The sequence below is a fragment of the Symphalangus syndactylus genome, chromosome 13, assembly GCF_028878055.3.
Source record: "Symphalangus syndactylus isolate Jambi chromosome 13, NHGRI_mSymSyn1-v2.1_pri, whole genome shotgun sequence".
Lineage (NCBI taxonomy): Eukaryota > Metazoa > Chordata > Mammalia > Primates > Hylobatidae > Symphalangus > Symphalangus syndactylus.
In genome coordinates, this window is record NC_072435.2 from 88,086,713 (window position 1) to 88,105,449 (window position 18,737).

The 18,737-nt window shown below is 34.2% G+C and overlaps 1 protein-coding gene across 1 annotated transcript in view; it reads right to left on the reverse strand.

The window, feature by feature from the left end:
• The window catches only part of EEA1 (early endosome antigen 1), a 157,066-nt gene that overhangs the window by 21,084 nt on the left and 117,245 nt on the right, over positions 1-18,737 (reverse strand). The window contains exons 17-21 of the mRNA XM_055235599.2: positions 18,040-18,195; positions 15,780-15,919; positions 9,192-9,522; positions 8,382-8,483; positions 5,641-5,835 (exon numbers count right to left, since the gene is read on the reverse strand). Coding sequence (XP_055091574.1) covers positions 5,641-5,835; positions 8,382-8,483; positions 9,192-9,522; positions 15,780-15,919; positions 18,040-18,195 — 924 coding nt within the window. The remainder of the gene's footprint in view (positions 1-5,640; positions 5,836-8,381; positions 8,484-9,191; positions 9,523-15,779; positions 15,920-18,039; positions 18,196-18,737) is intronic.

Consider the following 18,737-nt stretch of genomic DNA (forward strand, 5'->3'; position numbering starts at 1 on the left):
TCCGAAGAGAATAAAATACCTAGGAATCCAACTTACAAGGGATGTGAAGGACTTCTTCAAGGAGAGCTACAAACCACTGCTCAATGAAATAAAAGAGGACACAAACAAATGGAAGAATATTCCACGCTCATGGATAAAGAATCAATATCGTGAAAATGACCATACTGCCCAAAGTAATTTATAGATTCAATGCCATCACCATCAAGCTACCAATGACTTTCTTCATAGAATCAGAAAAAACTACTTTAAAGTTCGTATGGAACCAAAAAAGAGCCGACATTGCAAGGACTTCATGACTAAAACACCAAAAGCAATGACAACAAAAGACAAAATAGACAAATGGGATCTAATTAAACTAAAGAGCTTCAGCATGGCAAAAGAAACTACCATCAGAGTGAACGGGCAACCTACAGAATGGGAGAAAATTTTTGCAATCTCCCCATGTGACAAAAGGTTAATATCCAGAATCTACAAAGAACTCAAACAAATTTACAAGAAAAAAACAAACAACCCCATCAAAAAGTGGGCAAAGGATATGATCAGACACTTCTCAAAAGAAGACATCTATGCTGCCAACAGACACAGGAAAAAATGCTCATCATCACTGGCCATCAGAGAAATGCAAATCAAAACTGCAATGAGACACCATCTCACGCCAGTTAGAATGGCAATCATTAAAAAGTCAGGAAACAACAGATGCTGGAGAGGATGTGGAGAAGCAGGAACACTTTTACACTGTTGGTGGGAGTGTAAATTAGTTCAACCATTGTGGAAGACAGTGTGGCGATTCCTCAAGGATCTAGAACTAGAAATACCATCTGACCTAGCCATCCCATTACTGGGTAAATACCCAAAGGATTATAAATCATGCTACTATAAAGACACATGCACATGTATGTTTATTGTGGCACTATTCACAATAGCAAAGACTTGGAACCAACCCAGATGTCCATCAATGATAGACTGGATAAAAAAAAATGTGGCACATATACACCATGGAATACTATGCAGCCATAAAAAAGGATGAGTTCGTGTCCTTTTCAGGGACACGGATGAAGCTGGAAACCATCATTCTCAGCAAACTATCACAAGGACAGAAAACCAAACACCGCATGTTCCCACTCATAGGTGGGAAGTGAACAATGAGATCACTTGGACACAGGGAGGAGAACATCACACACCAGGGCCTGTCAGGGGGTGGGGGGCTGGGGGAGGGATATCATTAGGAGATGAGTTGATGGGTGCAGCAAACCAACATGGCACATGTATACCTATGTATCAAACCTGCGTGTTGTGTACATGTAACCTAGAACTTAAATAAAAGAAAAAAAAAGCTGCTACTTCCCCCAGTAAATGGCATTACCAACTACCGACATGCACAAACCCAAGTTATCCTTGATCCTCTTCCTATTACCTCTCACTTTCGAATCTATCAGAAAGTCTTGATGACTCAATTTCCAAAATATATTCACAAATCATTATAATCATTCACAAAATCCTTTATTTTCCCTTTAGTCAAACCCCACCATTCTTTGCTCTAAATTCTCCAATGGAGTCCAATTGCCCTTAGAATAAAATAAACCATTCTGTTATCTTTTATAATTTGCATATAAATGATCTGGTCCCTGTTTAATTATCTGAGCTCATCTCATGTTACCTTCTCCCTCACAACCAAATTTAACCATATTGGTCATCTGTTTTTAGAAAATACCAACATCAACTCAAATCTCTTCAGCAAAGCTTCTTTGATCACCCAACCTTTAGTAGAATTATGTCCCATCACTATCTTTCATACCTCTCTGTTTAGTTTCTCTACCCACTGAAGTATAAGCTCCACAAGAACAGGTCCCATGTCTGTTTTGTTCACAGCTATGTCTTCAGCACCTAGAATTGTGCCATGGCATAAAATAAGTGCCTAGTAATATTTCTGAAAAAAGTGAATGAATGACAAATAGACTGGAGGGCCTGGAACATTTATTAAGCTATATTAACAGCCTAGATAAGAGGAAAAGAAAGTCTGGACTAAGGCTGTAGCAGAGGAAAATGAGAAGGATGGATTCAAGAAAGCTAGGAGACAGAGTGATAGGAATTGGTGCTAACTGCCTATGGGGGAGCAGAGAGCTGATCTCCCTATACAGTATCTGATAACATCCCATGCCATCTTCCTTTCATAGAGTTCTTCTTCCAATTCACATTGAAGAATTCGTGGATATCTTTTTCACATTGAAGGTCATAATGCACTTACACATTTTCTTTTCTAAAATACTACTTCTTTCCTTTAACATTTTTTCACAAATCTAGGTTTCTTACTCTTTAATTATTGTTCTGACTCTTAACTAAGCTCTCTGTGAAGTCTCAATAATGGCCATAATAGCTCTTTGGGCTCATGTTTGGGCTTTCAATATTTTTCCTCTGACAAACTCATTCGTTCATTTTTTTTAAATGATTAAGAGCTTATTTGCTAGAAAAGACAAAGTTCTCTGTCTTTGAGGAACTCAAATCATTAGTGAAGAAGTTAAATGAAAAAAAAAAAAAACAGATAAATTCAACAGTTTGATAACTGCTCCATTATATAATACAGTTTTCTTTTGCTTTATATTTTGCTTTCTCATTAAATTATAAGCTGTTTGAAAGTAAGGGAGCATATCTTATTCATTGTATATTTCCACATTAGATTTTGAACAAAGTTGGTGAGGGATTGTTGACTTAACAGCATGCTTTCTTGATTCTAGATCAGTAACTCCCAAATAGTCTTATGCTATATAAAATGTTTTAAATCATCTTTAGATTACTTACAATACCATTAGGTAACATAGCATTAACAGTATAAATGCTATGTAAATAGTTGTTTTTACTGTATTTTAAATTTTGGCATTATTTTTAATGCTGTAGTATTACTTTTTATTTATATATATATGCAGAAAATGTGTAAGTGCATTATGACCTTCAATGTGAAAAACTATATATCTATAGATATCTACTTATATATATAACTCTATAGCTATAGATACAAAACTACATATCTAGATATAATGTGTGCATATATATTTTTATGTTTTATATATATATTTAAGTGTGTACACACATACATCTATACCCATTTAAACATTATCCTTGTTTTCCCTACTTCACCATGGGCCAGTGACAATGATAACTTTGTCATGGCCTATTACTCAGGTCACAGTTTGCTATACTTCCATATAATATCCAACAACTATTTTACTTCCACATTGTATGGGTCACAGTACTAGAAACTTTAAATACATTATCTCAATCTTTACAACAACTCTATGACTCCATTAAATTGAGCTCAGAAAGATGAATCATTTCTCTATGACCAGTAAGTTAATGTGTGTCCAAATTTAACAAAATTAAACAAATTTGAATTCAGATCTGCCTGGCTTGAACATCTCTAGATTACTTACAATACCTAATACAACTATGCTATGTAAATACACATAGTAAATGCTATGTAAATAGTTGTTTTACTGTATTTTAAATCTTGGGTGTTTTGGTTTTGTTTTGCTTTTTTTTTTTTTTTTTTTGAGACGGAGTCTCGCTCTGTCGCCCAGGCTGGAGTGCAGTGGCGCAATCTCGGCTCACTGCAAGCTCCGCCTCCCGGGTTCACGCCATTCTCCTGCCTCAGCCGCCCGAGTTGCTGGGACTACAGGCGCCCGCCACCACGCCCGGCTAATTTTTCGTATTTTTTGGTAGAGACGGGGTTTCACCATGTTAGCCAGGATGGCCTCGATCTGCTGACCTCGTGATCCGCCCGCCTCGGCCTCCCAAAGTGCTGGGATTACAAGCGTGAGCCACCGCGCCCGGCCCTGTTTTGCTTTTTTTGAGACGGAGTCTCACTCTGTTGCCCAAGCTGGAGTGCAGTGGCGTGATCTTGGCTCACTGCAATCTCTGCCTCTGGGGTTCCAGCGAGTCTCCTGCCTCAGCCTTCAGAGTAGCTGGGACTACAGGTGCACACCACCACACCCAGCTAATTTTTGTATTTTTAGTAGAGACAGGATTTCACCATGTTGGCCAGGCTGGTCTCGAACTCCTGACCTTAAGTGATCTGCCTACCTCAGCCTCCCAAAGTGCTGGGATTACAGGTGTGAGCCACTGCACCCAGCCAATTTTGTATTATTTTTTAATACTGTACTGTTACTTTTTATTGCTTTTCTTCTCCCAAATATTTTCAATTCCAACTGCAGTTACAGAATCTACAGATATGGAGGGGCAACTGTACAGGCAATATATATTAATCACAAATCCAAAAGAAATATTATTATAATTCATAATTTTTAAATAAGAAAACGTGCTAAAAATACTTGTATTTTTTATTTCACTAAGTTACGATGCTATAAAAATGAAGATTTTGTAAATATTTGGATACAAGTCTAGTATATTTCGGAGAAAATGACCTCAGGATATGAAAGCATACAATAAAGTATGCACTGTGATAATTACATGTTGACTTTTGATTATATATGGTAACAAAAACAAAAGAATAGACACATTTGTCTACTCTTGGTTGTATTATTAAAGAACTACTATTTTGTAAAGCAGCATAATAATAGTTACAAAAACAGGGGTCAACATAAAATGTGTTTTTTTGATTGTTTTAGTTTATATACTTTGTACTTTAGCAGTATGACAGCCAACTCTTAATGGCATTATATATTTAGTTTATTCTACATAGTAGGGATTCTACTCTCTTCTCCATAGACCAATTAACACGGACATACTAACAGTAGAGAAGGAACTCACTGTGTTCAAATATTTCATATTAAGTATAATCCATTTTTACCAACTCTTGGTCTGGACAAGTATTAAAACACTTAAGAATAAAAAATATGCTCAATAATAAATTAGAATAGGTTTGGAAATGGAAACCATTATGGTGTAACTTAAAATATTAATAATTAAAACTATATGAAGCTTTACACTAGTGAATGTTTTTAAGATATCCCACTTTGTAATTTTTGTTCTTAGCCCTTAATAAAAATGATTTATTTTAAATTCTTTTAAATTTTTCTAATACACTATGAATGTTGCATAAACTATTTCCTTAAGTGTTACATTATTATTATTATTATTATTTTTTTTTTTTTTTTTGAGACAGAGTACCTCTGCCGCCCAGGCTGAAGTGCAGTGGCATGATCTCAGCTCATTGCAACCTCCGCCTCCTGCCTCAGCTTCCTGAGTAGCTGGGATTACAGGAATGCACCACGACGCCCAGCTAATTTTTGTATTTTTAGTAGAGATGGGGTTTCGCCATGTTGGCCAGGCTGGTCTTGAACTCCTGACCTCAGGTGATCTGCCTGCCTCGGAGTTCTGAGATTACAAGCATGAGCCACTGCGCCCAGCCAGTTATGTATTATTTTTAATAAGGTAGTTTCATGTCTATCAAATGATTAGTAAGATAATTTTAAATAACGATTATCTGACAACAGAGTTACAGTGAATGGAAATCCAGACTCAGGTATTTGATAATATAATCAAATGCTTTCATATATTAAACTTGGAAAAAATTTAGCTTATGTAAACTTTTCTATGTTGCAACTCATCCATCTGTATTAATCATCATACTATTTTCTTAATTGCCAAGTTTTTCTTCCTATAAAAAGTAAACAAATATATCACTACCTTCTGTAAAACCGCAATTTTAAGCTCTCCTTGGAGTGCTTCCACTTGTTTTTTCTTCTGTTCACTTGATTGCTTTAGCTCATTTATGTTCCCCTGAAGTTGTTGCTCTTCTTTTTCCTTTTGTTTTAAAGTATTCTGGGCCTGTATAAGTTGTTCCTGCATTGAATTGAGTTCCAATTTCAACTGATGAGAAGCCTGAAAGAAAAAAAAAATCTATTTAGCCTTCATTTGTTCGTCATATGAACAAATGTTTGTTTGTTACTCAGTACATTGTCTTTTGACGATGTACTGAGTAACTAGAAAAAAAAATCTATTTAGCTTTCATTTGTTCATTCAAAAGACAATCTACTGAGTAACTACTACACTCCAGGCACTACTCTAGGAAGAAATTACTGAGGCTGTTGGCTACAGATAATTAGTAAAGATACCTGCCCTCATATTACTTTCATAACCAACACTACTCACTATTAGGTGACATGCTGGATTAATCTTTATTATTTTTTAATACTACTTTTCTTTTTAACTTATAATTGTATACTTACAGCTTGTAAATTATCTACATTAGTATTCTCTTGTATCACAGAAAATAGGTATGTCAACATCAATGTCTAAATTGTTGGATGTCAATTATCTTTCAAGAATATTCTCAGCCAGGCACGGTGGCTCACGCCTGTAATCCCAGCACTTTGGGAGGCTGAGGCGGGAGGATCACGAGGTCAGGAGATCGAGACCATCCTGGCTAACACAGTGAAACCCCGTCTCTATTAAAAATACAAAAAAATCAGCCGGGTGTGGTGGCAGGTGCCTGTAGTCCCAGCTACTCGGGAGGCTGAGGCAGGAGAATGGTGTGAACCCAGGAGGCAGAGCTTGCAGTGAGCTGAGATTGCACCACTGCACTCCAGCCTGGGCAACAGAGCAAGAGACTCCATCTCAAAAAATAATAATTAAAAAAAAAAATTCTCATACACCACTAAGCCTGTTGGCCACAGTTGTCACAAAGAATAGCTCTATAGTAACTATGATAAAAACAAAATCACTTTTGACAAAATACGTTTAGTATCTGTCTGATGACATTAAATTACACTGCACAGGCCAGGTGCTCACACCTATAATCCCAGCACTTTGGTAGGCCAACACGGGCAGATTACTTGAGGTCAGGGGCTCGAGACCAGCCTGGGCAACATGGTGAAACCTGTCTCTACTAAAAATACAAAAATTAGCCAGGCGTGGTGGCAGGCACCTGTAATCCCAGCTACTCGGGAGGCCGAGACAGGAGAATCGCTTGAACCTAGGAGGTGGAGGTTGCAGTGAGCCGAGATTGCGCCACTGCACTCCAGCCTGGGTGACAGAGCGAGACTCTGTTTAAAATAATAATAATAATACACTGTAGAAGAGTTACTTCATTTAGAGATCTGGGGCATATTTTACTACCTTGTTTGTACAGTCCACTAGGATATGTTTCTGTTCAAATTCAGACATCATACAGAAGTCACACTGAGGTTCCTCTGTCACCAAGGTAAACCACTATTATCTCCCACCCTCCAACCAAAGTCATGTTTTCATGTTCTATGCATATTTCACTAAGAACCTAGCATTACATTCAAGCATTTGACCATATCCAAAGTTACTTTTGAAAAAATGTTAGTGTTATATATAGACGTCTCAGCTTATCTCCACAATGAAGAGCAAAATATTTTTATGCAAAACAGGAGTCAGATAGTATGACAATAAGGATGATATGATATAACCAATGATAAAATAATAACTAGCATGAGCATTTACTTTATTATAGTCAGTGTCCTGAGTACTTTAAAGATATTAACCCATTTATTTCTCACAATAACTCTATCACATAGATTCACATAGACTCTATCATATAGAAACTAGAGCACAGAGATGAAGTATTCGGTCTAAAAGATGGCAAAATGGCATAGCTAATAAATGGCATAGCCAGGATATAAATTTGAACAATCTTGATTCAGAACTTGGGCATGAAGCAATTATAATTTTGCTACTTACATGGCTGGCATCTACAACACAAGTCTGCTTTCAATCAACAACTAGAATACAATCACATCAAATACTTGTCAGTACTATGTCTTGCTCCTTTATCAAATCAGATTTTCTAGAAAGTTGCATGCCTGGACTCTAGCAGCTAGCAGGTATGGCTTCAGAGAGTAACAACCATATATTATACCCATTTGTTTACTCATTTGCTTGTCTGTTTTTGCTGGAAACAATAGAAGCATTAACCACAGAAAAATATTTTGGTTGTTCTACAACCATTATCAAGTATACATTAGTATGTGTATAAATGTCCAGGAAATAAAGAGCCATAAAGAGTCCACGAAATAAAGGTCATTTCTATAGAAAGCCTTTTAAGATTTTTTTTTCAACCATAAAAATGGTCCTTAACTCTGTAGTTAGCTGACTCAATTTTCTACCTTTATTAATTATATTCCTTTATTTGGGCCTTTGATTATAAACTAGCTTAAGTCTTTTTAATAGTAGGCAAAATACGAATAACAATTTTAAACTATATACATGATTTGTTACATTTCAGAGAAATAAACCTATGACTTAAATATCAGTGTGAAAATGCTTATTTTTCTTAAAACTATAAAAAAAATTATCTGTGGAAATGTCCCCAAGAACAAACATGCTTTATATATTTATTTGAAAATATAAAGACCTTACTATACTTTACAGATTTTATGTTACAGAAAAAAAAAAAATCTTACCTCCTTCTCTTTTTCAAGTGACTCCTTCAGTTCCTTCTGTTCCTTAAGTGTGTTTTCCATCTGCACTTGAAGTTGATGCTTTAATTCTTTGCAAGTTTTCTCCTTAAAAAAAATGAAAACTATATTACATAAAAAATATTTGCAATAACCTTCAGAAGTTTAGTTTATAACCTTAGTAAGATACACATGAAGAAATAAACTAAAATTATTGATGAGCTAAGATAAGACAGGATCATCCATTTCAATGATAAAACTAGGAAAATATTACAGAAGTAATGGAGGAGGGACAACAAAACACTAAGGGTTTTGATCATCAACCAAGTCACAATGGCATATTTTAAACAATATTAAGATGATATCTTAGAACACTTTAGAAATCACATTTTATGTCACACAATTCATTCTAATTAACTTGCCACACTACTTTTATAGCAATGGGCTTCAAGAAAATGGAATCAAGAAAACTTAGAAAACAATAAATTAAGAAATGATCACAATAGGAAAAGTGTACAGATAGAAAACGTTTTCTCCAAACAGAAAAGAACATAATAACACACATGAGAAAGACTGATATTCAACTGAAAATATTCTTGGCCTTTAGAAAATGGCGTGCTCACAGGTGCATACGCACCCACATTACTATCTTGGGCTTCTTCTCAGGTTAAGCAATCCCAATTAATTTCCTCATAAGAACTACTTTAAACTATTTAAATGCGGAAAGAAAAGCAAACTGTGAATTAAGCAGAAAAATCAGTACATTTTAAATAAAATAATCACTTCTACCTAAGAAAGTAAATGTAAACTACTAACCAAGTCTAATATAGCGGCTTTTCCTTTCTGATTCTCCTTTTCAAATTCACTTTTGGAGTTTTTCAAAGACTCAGAAACTTTTGATAGTTTGTCCTTTACTGTAGAAAGCTCTGTCATTAAAGCTTCTTTCTCCACTTTTACTTTTTGTAGTTCTGTTACTGTTGTTTGAATTCTGTTATTCAATTCCTTGTGCTGAATCTTTGCTTCTTGACTTGAAGTTTCAAATTCTTGTTTCAGGATTTTTTTTTCTTCTTCTTGCTTGGTAAGCTTTTGCTTGATATTTTCAAGGGCTTCAGATTTTTTCTGTAGATCCAATCTTGTACTGGATACTCTAAATATTTAAAAAACAATCTTTTTAAATAACACATAATTTACCACTTCTAATTTACCATTCAAAATTAATCACAAAAAATTACTGAGTTCTGAAACTTTTTTGTATGGTTCACAAGTAAAAATAACCTAATTTCATAAAATCACACCACTGAAAAATACTTTAGAATATCTCATTTGATCATTTAACAGATGTAGATTATTTTTCCCAAGTCAAATAAGTTAGTAGTGAAGACAAAACTATCTAAGCTTCCTGATTTAATCCATTTTTGTCCACCACAACTAATCCCGAGGAAAAAAACTATGTATCACAGACCAGAAACGTTCTTCCATAAAGAATCTACTCATTACGTTAGTTCTTCAGTGCAGAGAGAACTTTGTCTCTTTCCTTGAAAACATGAAACACATTATGTGTGACAGTTCTTAAGCTTCAAAATATTTATGGTTAACCCAGAAAAAAATCAAAGTAAGAAAATAAAAGAAATATTTTATTTACAATATAGAGGGAAGACAAATGATTTACTTTAACCCTAGAACCTAGCAGATTATACAAAGGATTTGTTATCATTTGTTCCTTAATATAGGTCTCTTATACATGAATGAAAAAAGCAACAAGAATGAAGAAATAAAGTTATAGCTTTAGAAAGCCATAGACTTTTATTGTTTTCATAAAAGAAACTATGCAAATTATACAGCAAAACCCCCAATACACTATAAATAACAGCCATTTTAAAAGTCAAAACCAGATCCTAAGTAACAGTATTTCTAGAATGCACACTAGTTCCAATGTAATCAGAATAAATTTGTAACCAATAAAAATAATTCAACAATATGTTAAAGGAAGGTTGTTAAAAGATGTACTAATAAAGTATTTGAAATTGTGTATTAATAGAATATCAAAACTGTATTTATACCTCGAAATCTAATTTTTTAGTTCTAGAAACACACTTTTACCTCCTAAAAAATAGCTGGAAAAGATGTTAAAGCTTAATAGGTTCACAAGATATTATGCCTCCTTGATTTTTAAAGGTCCAAGTGGAAAAGTCATTATACTAATATTATTTTACATTTTAATATAGTTAAAATCCCTGTCAAGCAACCCTAAAATTAAGACTTGATATATTTATTTACTATGCTGCTTAACTTTTTCAAAATTAATTACAAAATCATAAGACTATGTGAATCAAAGAAAGCAAAACAGAAATAGAGGCTTACATAGTCACTGTGAAACTTGTTTTTTTTTTTTTAAGTAACTAAAGGAAGAAAAAAACAAGTCCACAATCATAGTTGGAAACTATAATATCTCTTTTTAGAAACTGATAGAACAACCAGAGGAACAAATTGGCAAGAATATAGACAATAAGAACAGCACTGTAATTGTTATTTATAGCCACTCCACGCAATAACACAGAGTACATATATGTGCACATGAAAAGTTAATTATGATAAGCCATATGCTGGGCCTTAAATAAGACTTATTTTCAAAAGTTTGAATTTTACCAGGAATGTTCTCTGACCACAATAGAATTAAATTAGAAATTAGGGCCAGGCGCAGTGGCTCACGCCTGTAATCCCAGCACTTGGGAGGCCAAGGCGGGTGGATCACAAGGTCAGGAGATCGAGACCAACCTGCCTAACACAGTGAAACCCCATCTCTACTAAAAATACAAAAATTAGCCAGGCATGATGGCAGGCGCCTGTAATCCCAGCTACTCGGCAGGCTGAAGCAGGAGAATCGCTTGAACCCAGGGCGGCAGAGGTTGCAGTGAGCCGAGATCGTGCCACTGCACTCCAGGCTGGGCGACAGAGTGAGACTCCGTCTCAAAAAAAAAAAAAAAAAAAAAATTAGTAATAATAATACATCTAGGAAAGCCTCAATATTTGGAAAGCAAACATACTTATAACCTACACATTAAAGAAGGAATCACAAAGGAAATCAGAAAATATATTAAACTGCAGAGGAATGAAAATACATTGTAAGATGGGAGGGAAACATTGGGTGTATAAATGTAAGTGGGCCCTCAAAAAGGGGAGCCCTGTATCCTGTTATTTGGGCTGAGCCCTGGACTCATGAGTGGGGTTTAGTCAAAGTCTCTATATGTTTATCCGATATAAGAGCAGAAGGGACCCCAGCCCTCCTTGCCTAGTTAGTACTCCAGAAATGTGAGAAGACCTCAGAGGAGAAATGTATGTACAAAGTACATAGGCAAGAAAGATCTTAGTCTTAAAGGTTTTCCTACCCCAATAGGATGTGGGAGCCCTGTAAGTGAATTCTGAACCATGAGATTAGAACATTGAATGACAATGGGTCCACTTCCATTGGGCCCACTGGAAACAGAAAGAACCATTGGGCCTGCAGGGTTTTTGAGGAAGAGAACAAAAGCCATCTCGGAGATGATCTTCATGGACTGATGACTGCATTCTAGAGATAATGATGAACCATTTCGTTGGTAATGATCAGATATGCTCCTCAAATACGCAGGCACTGGAAACTACCGTGCGGAGGAATGCATGAGATGCAATTCTATAACCTCCAATTCAAAGTATCAGGAACCAATTTACTAGATATGAAAATGAGAATATTTTCACCATCATATCCCCAAACAAGGATGAAAACCATGAAGGTGTGGAACAACTTAATCATCAACTCTGATGGGTTTTATTTCACCTTTCTGAAGAGGACTTTTCTCAGATTCTTAGTCTCTACCTTTACTACTGGAACAGTCAAGAGCCCTCATCCCCTTGACACAAGTCAAGTCCATCAACTCAGTCAGAGTAGGTGATCTGATGTTTAAAGACAAAATGTACTCAAATGTAACCAGTCATATGAAGACATTCAAATGAATTGGGTGGAACTGATTTTTATCCATCAAAATAATGGTGAGTGATGTGTTCATTGAAGATCTCAGCATGGCAGGACCCAAATTCAGCATCAACATCAAGGATAAGCTGGGCAAGAGACTAATTCTACCTTGGGAGTGAAGGAATGATGCTGCAGCTAAGCACTTCTATGGCTATATATGTTCAGAAGCACATGCCCATTCTGCCACCAGAGACACTTGAAATTTCATATACCAATAAATCTTATAGGTCCCAATATCTTCTAAACCAATCCACCCTTATACTCAGAGCTGCCATAAATCCACTGAGCACTTTAGCGCAAATTAGAAAAAAGATATCCTCCTTCAAGATAATTTATTCCATCTGTGGCAAAACTGTCATAATACACTGATTTTATTAGAATAAGGCTACATACTACCATCTGCAGAAATCTTACATCTAGCATTGACAAGTGAAAAGTGGGTAACTGAAAAAAAGAAACAGATACTATAAAATGTAGACAGACACAGACGCTTTCACATTTAAAAGCTACTAAAAAAAAAGCAAAGTAATAAGGTCTAAAGATGGAAACAATAAAGAGGAGAAATAAATAAGATAGAAAACTGATAAAATCAATTAAATCAAAAGCTTTTTACAAAAGTCTGATAAAACTGATAAATCTCTAATTAAATTGATTTTTAAAAAGACAAATTACCACAATTAAGAATAAAGGAGGAACACTACTACAGATCCTAACAGACCTCAAAAGTATAATATTATGAACAACTGCCAATAAATTTGAAGTTTAGAGGAAATGAACACATTTCTGAAAGACACAATTTACCAAAACTGACTCAAGAAAAAAAATCAGGAAATTAGAATAGCTCTATGTCTACTAAATGAATTGAACCCCAAATGAAACAACCCAGAAAGAGAACTCTAAGCCTAGCCAGTTCACTAGTGAATTCCATCAAACTTTTAAGAAACAAGTAATATCCATCTCATACAAACTATTTCAGAAAGGAGAAGAAGAGGAAATACTTCTCAATTCCTTTTTAAGGCCAGTTTAACTCTAATATCAAAACCTGACAATGATATTAAAAGAATACTACAGACCAATACCCCTCATAAATATATGAAAAATTTTTAACAAAGTATATCAAATCAAAAACAGCAATATATAAAAAGTAATACAGCATGGTCAAGTGAATTTACCCCAGGAAAGCAAGGTTGGTTTAACAGTAAATCAATCAATGTAACTGACCATATTAACAGAATAAAACAGAAAATCCATATGATCACATCAACAGACACAGAAAAAAAGGTGATAAAATTCAATCCAAGCCCAATAATTTTTCTTTTTTAATGACTTTTTTTTTTTTGGGATGGAGTCTCGCTCTATCGCCTAGGTTGGAGTGCAGTGGCACTGGAGTGCAGTGGCGTGATCTCGGCTCACTGAAACCTCTGCCTCCCGGGTTCAAGCAATTCTCATGCCTCAGCCTCCCAAGTAGCTGAAATTACAGGTGCGTGCCACCACCCCTGGCTGATTTTTGTATTTTTAGTGGAGACGAGGTTTCGCCCTGTTGGCCAGGCTGGTCTCGAACTCCTGACTTCAGATAATATTCCTGCCTCGGCCTCCCAAATTTCTGGGATTACAGGCATGAGCCACAAGGCCGATAATTTTTTTTTTATATATAACTAGGTATCGAAGGTAATGTCTTCAATCTGATAAAGGGAATCTCAGAAAAACCTACAGCTAACCTCAAACTTAATGATGAAACATTTAATATTTCCTGCCTAAGATTAGAAATAATGCAAAGATATTTGCCATTACTATTTACATTCAAAATGTTACTGAATGTCCCAGCCAGCAAGAAAAAAGACATAAAAGGCCTATAGGTTGGAAAGGAAGAAGTAAATTTGTCTGTATTCACAGATAACATGAATGTCTAGTTAGAAAATGTCAAGAACTCTACAAACAACTAAAACTAAAAAGTAAACTGAACAAGGTTAAAGGGCAGAAAATCAATATATATTTAAAAATTCTATTTTTATACTAGTCATAAGTGGAAAATTAAATTTAAAAAACAATTACATTTACAATAGCATTAAAAAAATACTCAGGAATAAATTTAACAAAAGATGTACAAGATGTCTATGTTAAAAACCATAAAATACTGCTCAGAGAAATTAAAGAAGGCCCAAGTAGATAAAGAGACATATGTTTGTGTATTAGAAGACTCAATGTTGTTAAGATGTCACTTCTCCCCAAATTGATTTACAGTTTCAAGGCAATTCTAATCAAAATACAACAGTTTTATTTGTAGACATGTACAAGTTAATACAAAAATGTATATGGAAAAGCAATGAACTTACAAGAGTCAAGACAATCTTGAAAAATAATAAAGGTGAAGGATTAATATCTAATATCATAAAGCTACATTAAAAATATACCATCTTACGGTATATTAAAAATATCTTATGGTTTCTTTTGTGTGTTATGCCACACCAACTTAGCTACATTTATGACTTTCAATATCATAATTATATGATATTAGACACTATGATATTAGGTACCAATACCATGATACTGGTGTCAGGATACCATATAGACACATAGACTGTGGTTATCTACAGGAAAAGGATAAGGAAGGTCTTGACTAGAAGGGCAAGAAAAACTCCTGGAGTGATGACAATGTCCTATATGGGGCTGTGGCTAGATCCATAGATACACAGAATATACACTGATTAAAACTCAAAGTACATATGTAAAATCTGTGCATTTAACTATGTGTGAATTTCGCATCAATAATAAAAACAAGAAGGCACACTGGTTTTTGTGTTTCCTTTGTCTTCATAAACATAGACAATCTGCCAAAATGCATCACAAAGCTGAGGTCATTTCTTTTTTTTTTTTTTTTTTTTGAGATAGAGTATCACTTTGTCGCCCAGGCTGGAGTGCAGTGGTGTGATAGCCTCGACCTCCCAAGCTCAAGCAATCTTGCTATGCTACCCAGGCTGAGATCGCTTCTTACAAGAAAGAATCCATTCCCTATTTGGTATAGCTAGAAGTCTAACTACTTTTGGGTAACACATAAATAGCCCCGAATTTTTTAATTTTACAGTAACTTATTCAAATTTGTGAACAACTCAAAACAAGGTTTATGCCAGAGAAATGAGCACCATATCATTGTTGAAAAGAGACTGGATGACCCAAATTTTATAAAACTAAGTTTTCAGTCCTTTCTAGAGAAGTTTAATCATATTATGATGGCTTTATTTTTTCATTCACATTAACATCAGTTTATAAGATCAACACAAAATAAATATTTAATAAGTCTTTAAGCACTATGATAGCAAAATTTAAATCTGAAGGAAATTTTAATACTTAGTTTACAATCTTTTCCCTTAATTTGTAAGTAAAGTGGTTTAGCTTACATTTCTTTCTCCATTTCAAGTTGTTTACTCAATTCTGTGGCTCTGAGCTCTAAATCTGTGTTCAGCTGTCTTTGCTGTTGTAGATCTTGCAAAGCCTGCTCCTTGCTTGCTTTAACTTCGAGACTATCAGCTTCTAGTTTCTATGAAAAAAATGATATGGCAGCCATTTTAATATTAGTAATTTTCAGTCCATTATTAAATACTGTAACATTTTTGTTTATATTCAAACAGGTGTGACATACAAAAAAATAAAATATTTATTATAATAAAAAACATATTCTGAAATCATTACTAAGGGTGTTATTTATTTTAAAATCTTTCAGAAGACCCAGCAGAAAGCTTTATACATGATAGATAGCTACTAAGTGTTGATGTTTAAAACTAATTCTTGGCTGGGCGCGGTGGCTCACACCTGTAATCCCAGCACCTTGGGAGGCAGATCACTTGAGGTCAGAAGTTTGAGACCAGCCTGGCCAACATGGTAAAACCCTGTCTCTACTAAAAAAAAAAAAAAAATACAAAAATTAGCCAGGCGTGGTGGCCCGTGCCTGAAGTCCCAGCTACTCAAGAGGCTGAGGCAGGAGAAAGGCTTGAACCTGGGAGGCAGAGGTTGCAGCAAGCTGAGATCACACCACTATACTCCAGCGTGGGCAACAGAATGAGACTCCATCTCAAAAAAAAAAAAAAAAATTAACTCTGAATAAAACAATCAACTTACAAGAAACATAGAAACATAAATAGTTATTACCTCAGTAAAAGTTATTAACTCAAGTATGAAAAAATAAGTTAACAGGTTCACTGATGTACTCACTTAAAACATATTATCTTTTATAGGCCCAGTTAAAAACACTGATGTAATTATAAGATATTTAAAACTAAAATGAAGTTCTCATGTACTCCTTCTCATTAACACCTATTGATCTTAAATATAAAGCCAATTAAGTTCCTGATTTTGCTTCTTTAATCTCTTGGACTACATGACGTTGTTCTTCAGAATATAGTTTGCATCTCACATGTATACATGTAGTTATGTGTGTATTTTTACAAACTTACAAAATCAAACTGTTAAATATAAGTTTGAAAAGCTTTACACAATGCATTTCCTTGCAGTGGTAGTGATTTTGCACACTAGATATTTTATAAACTGGTACCTGTAGCCCTTACCATTGACCTACACTGAAAATATTCATTAAATAAAAGATACTTGATGTAGCTAAATTAATTCTACATGTCTATATAAAAAATATAAAATACTCCCTAAAATGATAATTACAAAGTGTTAGAGCTGATAATCACAATAAAAACTCAGTTCTAAATAACCACTATTTTTAATAGGTAACCAAACAGAATTCTCATTAGACACTTTTCAGTAAAATAATACTTCTGTTATTTTTAACCATGCCTAAAGTACTTTGCCTTTGCTATTATCATTTGCCATAAAGAAAAAGGAACCTATAAACAGAATTGTAAATATAATTATTCCCCCATACTATATTGGTATGTATGTACATATATACATTTCATGACTCTAAACTCATACACACACGCTTCACCGGGTTGAGGAAGTATAAGTTACATATATATAGTAACTTGACAAATTTTTGTTTAACTGATAGTAGCTCAATTTTTTTTAATTTATTTTTTATTTTTTTATTTTTAGCCAAAGGCAGTTAAGCACAAGCGGTTCTAATTTAAAGGACACAAAAACTCAGGTCAAATCCTTCTGAGATGTCTAATCATCTTATCTCTTCAGTAAATCAACACATTCATATGGAGTTATGTTAAAGTAAGATGCAGTTTATCATAGTCTCAATGTGTTTTTAAATTAGAAGCAAAATCCAAAGGGTATAAAGTTCTAAAAACGAAAAGTCTACCATATCTGAAATGTGATATTGGAGTAAGTTGGTAAGAGATGGAAGAATGAAGGAACAGAAGAGACTTCACAACAAAGAATTGGTAAGATCCTTGTAATTGTAGAGTAGATCCCTGGTTAGCTGTCTTTGGAAAAAGTAACACATTACAATGGAATCAGTATGAAAGTTGACTGTCATTTATAAAAGATGCTCATTAAGGAAGAAATTAAAAATAAAGATAGAATTCAAACTTAAGACACGAAAAATTACAAGCAATTTTTTAAAAATTTTATACCACAACTTCACCTTTCTTTGTTAATTAAAAATCTTTGATTCCATGTAGGTCATGAGATTCCATTGCTACTGAAGTAGAAAATATGACTAAATTAAACTTCTTTTATACAAACCTTAATTTGACCTTCTAGCTCTTCGGTTTTCTGTTCTAAAGAGAGGTATTTCTCTTTATATTCTTTAAGATGACTTTCCAGCTGACTGCAATGTTCTTGCTTGTCTTGTAACTTTGCAGTGACTTGATCCAACTGAGTAGTAATCTTACTTAACTCCTTTAGAAAAGTACAATTGAAGAAAATTTTGGTAAGGTTTACTATATTGTAGTGGCCAAATGTTCAAAGTAAAATTGGAAACTCTAATTTTATTTAAAAAAATATTTGGAGTAAGAGTTCAGATAAATCTAACGATATATCAGAGGCTATACTTACCCACCAATATAAATGACATGAACTAAATTCTTGCGTAGTCTGAGATCCTAAGTTTATATGTATAACAGTTTAATAACTTTTCAATGTTTATCTAGGAAGAATTATTTTAGGAGCTAAAACAGAATATTAGCCAGGCTAATAATAAAATAACACTTTATATTAAATATTTTCAACGTTCAAGACACCAATTTTTCAAACTATTTTTTAAAAATATTACAGTGATTACATTTATGACGCTTTTCAATTCATTTGGAATATCCAGTTGCACAAAAAAAATAAAAAAATAATAATAATAAAAATTACTAGTAAATCTACTATGTACCAAAAGTAGGACACATACCAAATTTAACAGCAAACATTCCATTCAAATGGGTTTTTGGTAAAGG